At 36.6% G+C, this 10,527-nt stretch overlaps 1 protein-coding gene across 1 annotated transcript; it reads left to right on the top strand.

Moving 5' to 3' along the window:
- Nucleotides 1–3,029: 3,029 nt before the first annotated feature.
- Nucleotides 3,030–6,403, top strand: LOC105972726 (strychnine-11-hydroxylase). The gene is made up of 2 exons (XM_012997705.2): nt 3,030–4,101; nt 5,627–6,403. The coding sequence occupies exons 1-2, from the start codon at nt 3,208–3,210 to the stop codon at nt 6,236–6,238; spliced, it is 1,506 nt and encodes a 501-aa protein (XP_012853159.2). The 5' UTR covers nt 3,030–3,207; the 3' UTR covers nt 6,239–6,403.
- Nucleotides 6,404–10,527: the final 4,124 nt, after the last annotated feature.

Genomic DNA, 10,527 nt, shown 5'->3' with positions numbered 1-10,527 from the left:
GGTGATGTTTGCAAAAGCTTATTTAAAAACATAAGTCAGTGATTGTGATTTAAGTTGGAATTAAGTGTTTATTTCTAAAAGTTAGGGGTGTTTGCAAATTAGCTGGAAAATCAACTAAAATAGAAAAAAGCAGGTACATGAGTTCCTTTAAAATTATAGCTTAAAGCAGCTTATTTTAAGATAAGCAAAAGCAAAAATTTGTTCTGCAAACACCTAAAAACGAATTATGTGAAGAAAAAAACTCATAATCTTTTTCTAAAAGTATTTGCAAACACCACCTCAATTTCACTATACCACCTCCTACTCTAAATTATATCACTACACCCTCTTCTACTATATATGTTTTACCAATAAGAAGTTTAAAAGAAAACGAAAACAGAGGTCTTGATTGGTGCAATATTTATAGTAGAAGGGGGTGTAGTGATACAACTATTGGTTGGAGGTCGTATAGTGAGATTGAATTAATGTAGGAGGGGCTAAAGTGTAATTTGCCCTTAACTAAATAAATGAACTGTGTTTATTGTTTGGTTAGTTCGATAATTTAACAAACTTGCAAACGTGGGAAAGTTTGACTTCTATTTCAATTTGTCGAGGAATTGTTTAAATGAACTCTTCTAATTACACGGTTAGATTATGATGCAGGACCACTCGAGTTGGGTGGCTCGAAAGTCTCTCATGCTAGAGAGTAAGGAACGTGTTTATTGCACACAAGTTTTAGTTGATCAACCAGATAATAAATGTTCGTCTTACCTACAAAACCATTAACGTACACACTAAGTGACGCGCTAAAAATTTCTATGACGAAGATCAAGCCAAATATCGCGTGTTGATAGCAAACTCGACAGTCTGTCATTAATATTTCATTGGACCAAAATTAATTTTTATTTTTGAAGATTTTTTTGGTTTCCCATCAATCTTCTTCAAATTTAATAGATGGTCCCAATACAAAACTCACCAAAGTCACAAACTCATAAATCATTTGGTTGACGGCAACTACTCAACACTTACGTTTTGAGAAAAAGCTCCAACTATACTTTTTAGATACAAAATAATTAAAATCAATTTCTCTAACCAATAGTAGGGTAAGTAGCACTTAACAACCTGTTGTTTGAATTGTGTGCACATGATCCCCTTGTACTTTCAGTATAACACATGACCTCCTTGTATTTTAATTTAACTATATAGCCCTTTGTACTTTCAAAAATTTCATCTTTTTAATGAGCATGATATATTTACTAAGTGGAATACCATATGGGGTTATGTACTTATATTAAAAGTAAAAAGGGGTCAAGTGCACAAAGTTCAAACTACAGGGATGCGGAAAAATTACAGTTTATGTCCCTAAACTTTACCACTAAAACGATTTATGTCCTCAAACATTTCAATCCACGAAATATGTCCTCAAACTTGCCACTTTTGATCACTTTATGTTCTGCCGTTAACGTCGGCAGCTAACTTTGACGGAAATAGCACGCGTGGCTCACGTGACGTCTATGTGGCCGTTAAATGTCAAGCTGTACAACACCGAGTGCCTACTTGGACGACACGTCATTATCCTCCCCTATTTCTATTCTAAAATCCCTAATTCTCCATAACCCCAACGAACCCGTAAATCCAATCCCTAAAACCCCCTTTCGAATCCTTCAATTGAGGTGAAATTCGAAAATAGCAGAATCGTCTGTGAATCCATGGCCATTTTTCGTGGTGTTTTTACCTGCAAAATAGCCCAATAAACAAATGTCGAATGTTTCCTCGATTTCACTTTCATCTTCGGGCTGAAATATCATGTCTTCTTCCACTTCGTTGGGGAAGTCAGGGAGCTGGAATCCGTTCTTGGGCACTCTATTCTTGGCGAAAAAAGAATTATATGCAGCTTTGACAGGTGATGCATGTTTTTTTTTTTTTCCGGAATTGGTTCAGACATTTTGTCGAACACCTTCTGGGCAGATTCTCAAACTGCTGAGTTGGGTAGAATTTGTGCCATCTTCACCATCCTTGTGCTCGCTTCATCGAGACTACAAGGGGCACAAGCATCAGCAGGCGAAGAATCACACGACCCCAACATTCTAGAGACGGAGTTGGGAGAAGAATTAAAGCTTCCTCTAAAATCTTTTTTAGAACCAGAAGAGGAGTCGCGTTTACCTTCTTCCTCTCGATTGCAGGCATGTGTTTGCACGTGAATCTGTTGTTCTTTGAGAAGGGAAAAACTCTTCAAATGTGAGAATGTTTGGAATGAAACGTGATTTGGGATTTGGGATTTGGGATTTGGAAGAGTGAGTTAGAGGAAATTAGTATATTCTTGTGCCACGTCAACATTTAATATTCAATATATTATTCCACGTCACATTTAACGGCCACATAGACGTGACGTGAGCCACACGTGCTATTTCCGTCGAAGTTAGCTGCCGACGTTAACGGCAGAACATAAAGTGATCAAAAGTGGCAAGTTTGAGGACATATTTCGTGGATTGAAATGTTTGAGGACATAAATCGTTTTAGTGGTAAAGTTTAGGGACATAAACAGTAATTTTCCCACAGGGATGCCATGTGCTTACATTGAAAGTAGGACAAAATGCACTTCACCCCTTACAAATTTCCCATTTTCGCACTTTCCCCCCTAAAAATTCAAAAAATGGATAATACTCCTTGAAAATATTATTTTGGTTGCACTTTGCCCCATAACCCAATTATTGGTGGGCATTGTGCAACAAAAATAACTTTTTAAAAGTGCAATGTGCTAAAAAGATATTTTTTTAAGGGGTAACGTGCAACAAAAATAACATATAAATGGACAATGTGCAACAAAAATGCTCAAATGCCGATGAATAATCCATCGAAATTTTGCTATCGGGGTTTTGTGCAACAAGAATAACATTTTGAAGGGGGGAATGGACTTTTTTTAAATTTTGAAGGGGTGGTGAGCATTTTGCCCTTGAAAGTAACAAGGAAATCATGTGAACAAAGTTCAAACAGGAGTGAGTTTACTAAACGCTGGCCTATATCTAAGAAGAGTAAACGTACTTCCTACTGAACGTGTACTTCTTGTTAATTCAACCACACATGACACAACTTGTATATATCATTTTGTTTTGCCCTATATTTTATCATCACAATTCACACGTGCCAATATTCTATATTTAACATAGACACACACATACATATGGAAAGATAACATAGAGAGAGATAATTATTTCTATTGTAAGAAGAATGAGTTCTGAGATTGCCTTCATATTGTTCATCATTACAATCACACTAATTCCATTCATTTTTGTCTTATTGATCAAGAAGAAAACAAACCTTCCTCCAGGCCCAAAGAAGCTTCCAATCATAGGCAACCTTCACCAGCTCGGAAAATTGCCTCATCGAACACTCCGAAACCTGTCCGAAAAGTACGGCGATCTCATGTTCTTACAACTCGGGTTCGTGCCAACAATAGTCATCTCATCCGCTGACGTGGCCCGAGAAATATTCAAGTCCCACGACCTGGTCTTCTCGGGCCGACCCTCTCTCTACGGTGCAAAGAAGATCAGCTACGATTTCCGCAGCATCTCTCTCGCACCGTACGGAGAGTACTGGAGAGAGATAAGAAAATTAGTTGTTCTGGAGCTCATGACAGCCAAAAGGGTCCAATCTTTCGGCGATATACGCGTCGATGAGGTGGCACAAATGATGGACCGTATTATCTCTTCGCAAAAGAGTAAAAACCTCGTGGATCTAAGTTCGCTGGCGTTTTTGCTTACCAACAACGTTGTTTGTCGTGCGGCTTTAGGCACGACGGGCTCTGTCGATGAAAATGGAAATGGAAGTGTGTTCCAGGATGTTCTTGGAGAGACGCAGCATCTGGTGGGCGAGTTCAATATTGCGGATTATTTTCCAGGGTTGGCTTGGGTTAACAGGTTTAATGGAGTTGACAAAAGGCTGGAGAAGAATTTCCAGGCCCTGGATAGATTCTTGGACAGAGTAATCCAGGAGCATCTCGATCCTGTCAGGGTTAAACCCGATGACGAAGATATTATTGACGTGTTGCTTCGAATTCAGAAGGACCCGCATCACACGTGGATGGCTCTCAATCACGAACACATCAAGGGCGTTCTCCTCGTTGTAAGTATACTAGCTGATTTCGATTAACTTTTCGAAAACATCAAGGTAACTTTTATAATATGTGATAAAGGGTAAATAGCACTTATCCCCCTATGGCTACAAGCTTTTGCAGATGACCCCCTTATGCTTTTAATATCAGCATATAACCCCCTCGTGGTTGATAGGGGTAACTTCCGTCGGTTTGTTTGTCAAAATTAACCGCTAGTGTCAAACGTCAAAGCAATTTTTTTTGGTAGATGGCCTCCTTGTGCTTTCATTTTCCCTTTCATTTTTGCAAATGAACCCCTTGAAGTTTGACAGACGTAGTTAAGTTTGACGGAAAATTTAACGAAAGCTACCATTATAAACCACAAGGGGGTTATATGCTGATATTACGAGCACAGGGGTCTCATCTGCAGAAGTTTATAACCAATGGGGGTTAAGTGCTATTTATCCTATAATAAACTCACAATTAATCACAAGCGTATATATGTGGATGTGTGCAGGGTGTATAGAAGATATACATGTGTATGATGATGAACTTCACCAGCTGTACGCTTGAATTGAATTATCTTAAGAGCGTAAATCGGAATGGAATTTTTGAATTCCACCGATTCTGACTCGAATATTATTTTCGATGCTGGAACAACATGCTTCATTTCTGATTTTCGATTTTTCATATTAGATTCTTATTTTAAATTCCAAAAGCAATTATGAAGATTCCGATTTTTTGTTTTATTATTTTAAGGGCAAATTGCAGTTTGCCCCCTCAAAAAATGCCAGTTTTGCACTTTCCCCCCTCAAAATAGAAAAATGAGACTATCCCCTTAAAAATATATAACTTGGTGCACTTTGCCCCAAATGTGTATTCCCGGTTTATTTCTCACCGAATGAATTGTTTATATGTCATTTTACATCTTTCTCTTGAGAATCCTCCTTTCAGAGTTAAGTAGGGTTCCCAAATTAACAAAATTATCTTCCCAAATTGATGATATTCGCTTCCAAGTTAGACGAAATTTTCTTCCAAATTCAACAAAATTTGTTCTTTGTTCTTCTTAATCATTGTAATGTAGGGTGAAAAAGGATTAAATGACATTTAAAGCCTTAAAAGATGAAATTACGCTTCCAACTTACTCAAATCCGACAAGAATTAGCTCGAAAATACACATTTGGGGCAAAGTGCACCGAGTTATATATTTTTAAGGGGGAGAGTCTCATTTTTCTATTTTGAGGGGGGAAAGTGCAAAACCAACATTTTTTGAGGGGGCGAAGTGCAATTTGCCCTTATTTTAAATGTATGTTATAATATCATTGCTATTATGTATTCTATATATAGTGACCGAAAAAATGAGAATTCTCAATTCCACCGATTCCAGTCCGAAAAATTGCGGATTTTTTCCTCGAACGTAACTGAAATTTGTCCGAAAGTGATAGTTCTAATATGATTCGTCCGATTTTTGCCCCTTGTAATCAAACCTTTCAAATGTATATATCTTCTTAGTCTCAGTATATCGTTCTAATTGAAAAAAACATTGTTTATTTCCAGGATATATTTTCTGCCGGAACGGATACTTCCGCGACCGCAATCGAATGGACAATGACAGAACTGGTAAGAAACCCGACAGTGAAGCAAAAAGTCCAGCAAGAAGTGAGACAAGTTGCGAAAGGAAAGACGAAAGTAGAAGAAACCGATCTCCCGAAACTCGCGTACCTAAAACTCGTCATCAAAGAGTCGTTGCGACTTCATCCACCGGCGCCTTTAATGATCCCGAGAGAAACCACGGAGAAATGCACCATTGACAACAAGTACGAAATCCCGGCAAAAACCAGGGTTTTATTCAATGCATCCGCTATTGGAATGGATCCCGAATACTGGGAAAACCCGGAAAGATTCTGGCCCGACAGGTTTTTGAACAGACAGGTCGATTTCAGGGGACAGCATTTCGAGCTGTTGCCGTTTGGCGCTGGAAGAAGGGGCTGCCCTGGAATTAATTTTTCGATGCCGCTTGTCGAGCTGGCGCTTGCGAATCTTCTGTTTTGCTTTGATTGGAAGCTTCCGGAAGGGATGTCGGCGGAAGATGTCGATATGGAAGAAGCGGTTGGGATTACAATGCATAAGAAGATTCCTCTTGTGTTAGTAGCTTCACCCATGGATTAGTAGGGAAATTAAAAACAAGTGTTGTAATCTTGTGTAATATAATTAGCAAACTTTATGTTATGCATGTTTGTTTTGAACTTATTTTTTTAATTTGTTTTTAATTAGGCCTTGTTGTGTTTGTAAAATTAATTATGATTACTGAAATAAATGAACTGTCTTGGCCAACTTTGTGTTGTTAAGATTTCTAAATTTTTTAGCTTTTTTTAATTTTCATTTTAACAAATATGAAAGGGTAAATAGCACTTAATTATTACAAGTTTTTGTTGATGACCCCCTTATGGTCGATGGGGTAACGTACGTTAGTTTTTCTGTCAAATTTAATTGCGCCTATCAAAATTCAGGGGTTACTGCAAAAAATAAAGGGAAAAAATAAGCACAAGGAACTCATGTGCAAAAATGTAGTATTTTGACGTTTGACACAATGCAGTTAATTTTGACAGAATAACTAACGGGCACTACTCATATCAATCACAAGAGGGTTATGTGTTGATATTACAAGTACAAAGGGTCATTGTTGAGTGTTTATTTTACACTCAATGTATACTTTCTTACGAGGATTTTTGTATACTTTTATTGATTTAATGATGCTTAATGAGTGGTTTATTGTATTTTAGGTACAACTTGGCGATTTGGGAGTTCCAAGGACGAAGCGAGCCAAAAAAGGTCAAAAACGGGCAAAAACGGAAAAAACACAAAAATATGCTGAAAATTGGACGGCGCGGCCGTGCCAAATTTAGCCTAGTTTTGGCGCGGCCGCGCCAATTGCAGATTTTGGACAGAAGGTTTCGGCGATTCTCGCGCGGCCGTGTGAGAATTACACTGATTTTCGCGCGGCCGCGCCAAAACACGGTGGAAACAATTTTGAACTTTTAATCACACAAGGAAACCTAAATTCTTCTACCAAGTTGGGGCATCTATTTAAGGGCAAACCACGCACGAATTAGAGAACTTCAGAACACAATCTTGGAGCAAGAGGAGCGAGAGAACGAAGAAACGAAGACGAAGACCTGACGAATCTTCATCATAATTCTTCTTTCACCTATCTTTTCTTAATCTATGACTTTTATTACTTTTATTATGTTTTTCGTTATGAGTAGTAGCTAAGTTTTTAATCTAGGATTTTGTTGGAACCCTATGTGGGGATGGTGAACCCGTTTTCTTGAGATTATGCAATTATGATTTTATGATTATTTCTTCTACTTGTTATGATTGTTAGTGCGTGAACTTGATCAATTTATGTGCTTTATCTGTGATTATTGGGATTGACTCGACAGAGCTATTTTGATAATTAGACGGTAAGTATAAGAACCTTCGAGTAGTTTTCACCGGATGAGTGTGTCAATTGCATGTGGTGTCGTAGACATATAGATATCACCTTAGGTAGCCATTTACGAGACTTGTTAGTTAATGTTTTATTCATAATTGGTTTGTATAGACATATAGTGAATTGTTTATGAATAATAGACTCATAATACACGCGACAGCGGGTTATGAGTAAATTAGTGTCTCGGGTTAATAATCATGAATCATATATTTCATAATTGAGGGGTTTTGGGTGAGCAATTCTTGCATCGGGCGAAGATAAAATCCTAGATCCATTTTATATTGATATTTTCTCGTGATTCTTTGCTTTCTTAATTAGTTTAATTGTTTAATTGATTTAATTCGACAAACTTGCGTAGGCTGGATAAAAATCATAGCTGTTAGAATTTGGTACTTAGGATTAGATAATTTAAGTATTCCTTGTGGGATCGACATCTGACTCTCACGAGTCCACTTTTACTAATTGTTTGCGATACGTGCACTTACGTGTTAGGTATTTAGCCCCAACAGTCATCTGCAAAAATTTGCAAACATAGGGGTTTTAATTGTTACTCTTAACAAATTTTTTTTCTTTTTCTAACATAAAGTTAGTATTTTTTGTTATCTATTTTTTCAAATCTTCATTGATCATTGAAGTGTTGGGGTTTGAGGATCAAAATTCTTTTCTTGTGAAGATTTTTTTTTTTCCCCTTTGGTCAATTGCCCTATCTAAATGAAGTCAAGAATGCACATTATTGTAGTAGCTTCTAGATATGCAATAGATATTCAATCAACTGGTTGATGTCAACTTCACATAATTGATAGGTATTGACTATTTCTTTGTGTGCAAAATTGAATTTCATTTATACTTTCTTTCTCAAATGATGAAAATATATCTTAATTTATTGGAAAATTATGTATAATCTTTCTTGTCCAACTGTGCAAGACATTAATGAACTTACGAAAATCGTGGTTATGGATGTAAATCGAACGGATCAGATCGAAATTAGTCCTTTTAGAAAAATTTCGACTTTTTTGAAAATGAAAAATTAAAATTCCAATTGAACACAAAATAGGATATGTGTAATGTATGGTTTCAATCGAACAATTTGTAATTATGGGAGAAAAGAACACTAAGATTTCAATCCGAATGTGTATCGCGGGTTATATGAATGAGGATTTGGGTTGGGTATGACAAAATTACATATATACCCTTAAATGACGGCAATCCCCTTTAAGTGGAGAGAGTTTTGTCAGTTCCGGTAAAAAAAAATAGGATAAAATGCACTCCACCCTTAATTTTTTGGTTTTCGGACATTCCACCCTAAAAAAATAAAATAGATAACCCCCCTCAAAATATTATTTTCGTTACATTTTGCCCCGAAAGCAAATTTTTGTTGGGCATTGTGCTAAAAAAATAACATTTTAAAGATGCAACGCGCAGAAAAATAATGTTTTTAAGGGACAAGGTATAACAAAAATAACATTTAAAGGGCCAACGTGCAACAAAAACATTTCAATTCCAGTGAATAATCCATCAAAATTTTGCTACTGCGACCATGTGCAACAAGAATAACATTTTGAAGGGAGACATTCACATTTCCATTAAGGGGTAAAGTGCAAAAATTATAAATTTATAGGGGATGATGTGCAATTTGCCCAAAAAATATGACGGAAGTTTGACTTTGAGGCAAAATGCAACATAAATATAATTTGCAAGAGGGGATGACTCTTTTTTAAATTTCTAGGAGGAAAGTACTATTTTTTAAATTTCTAGGGGCGAAGTGCATTTGAGACTTGAACATGATTGGTTTTTATGAAAATTCCCACGTGTCTTTTATTCAGTGGCAAGATCAATTGCTCCAGCTAGTTGATAGTAAACTCTCCCATTGAACGTGTGCTTGGTATTAATTCAACCATAAATACAAAGAATTTGGAAGTATTGTGGGGCAAAGTGACTAGTAAAAATTTTGGAAGGAGCATAGTCTCATTTTTTAATTTGTAGCGGGCGAAAGTGTGAAAAATAGAAAATTTTGAGAGGGTAAAGTGCATTTTGTCCTAATATTTAAGGTTAAATACACTTTGCCCAAAAAAAGCCACATTAACCCCCCCTTATGGTATCGAAAATAAATTAAAAAAACAAAATTTATTGCAACAGAAAAACAAACTAGTGATTTGATGGTAGAAAAGTAAATGCATCGTAACTTTTAAGGGTGCTAATCTTTTGACAATTGACTATTCAAACTAGGGGAATTTTGTAGTTTTCGATACAATAGGGGGTGAATGCGACATTTTTCATAGTACAGTGGTGCAAAGTCTATTTAACCATGTATTGAATATCCAGGATATATTTGGTGCTGGAACTGATACTTCAGCAGCAACGATTGTATGGACAATGGCAGAACTGGTAAGAGTTCCGACAGTGAAACAAAAAGCCCAGAAAGAAGTGAGAAAAGTTGCCAAAGGAAAGACCAAAGTAGAAGAAAATGATCTCCCAACATTTCTTAAATCACCCGTAACTCTATGTTGTCTCCACCACTTCCTGAAAGTAATAGTCTGTTAGAATTCTATCGGAATAATGTCTCCAATGTATTATCCCGTTAGAGTGTCTAACAATGTTTCAGGGGTGATTGTAATTATCAATATCACAAGGACCTTAAAGTTATTTCAGCATACATCAGGGGTGTAGTTATAATTTACCCTAAAATTTATAACGACCATTAATTAAAAGGCAAATTTCACTTAACCCCCCTTGTACTCTGACTCAATTTCACTATACCCCTCATACTCTGAATTGTATCACTAATAAGAAGTTTAAAAGAAGTGTGTTCATTGTTTGGTTAGTTCGATAACTTTAACCGACTCGCACATGTGGGAAAGTTTGGCCTTTATTTTTGGTTTATCGAGGAATTGTTTAAATGAACTCTTCTGGTCACGGGCGAGTCCATCCAATATTTACCTAATTTAAGCCCACCCTTAAATTACAG

Source organism: Erythranthe guttata, chromosome 9, assembly GCF_056151865.1.
Source record: "Erythranthe guttata isolate IM_541 chromosome 9, IM_541, whole genome shotgun sequence".
Classification (NCBI taxonomy): Eukaryota; Viridiplantae; Streptophyta; class Magnoliopsida; order Lamiales; family Phrymaceae; genus Erythranthe; species Erythranthe guttata.
Note: the sequence above shows the minus strand (reverse complement) of the source record. Positions and strands in the feature narration are given on the sequence as shown.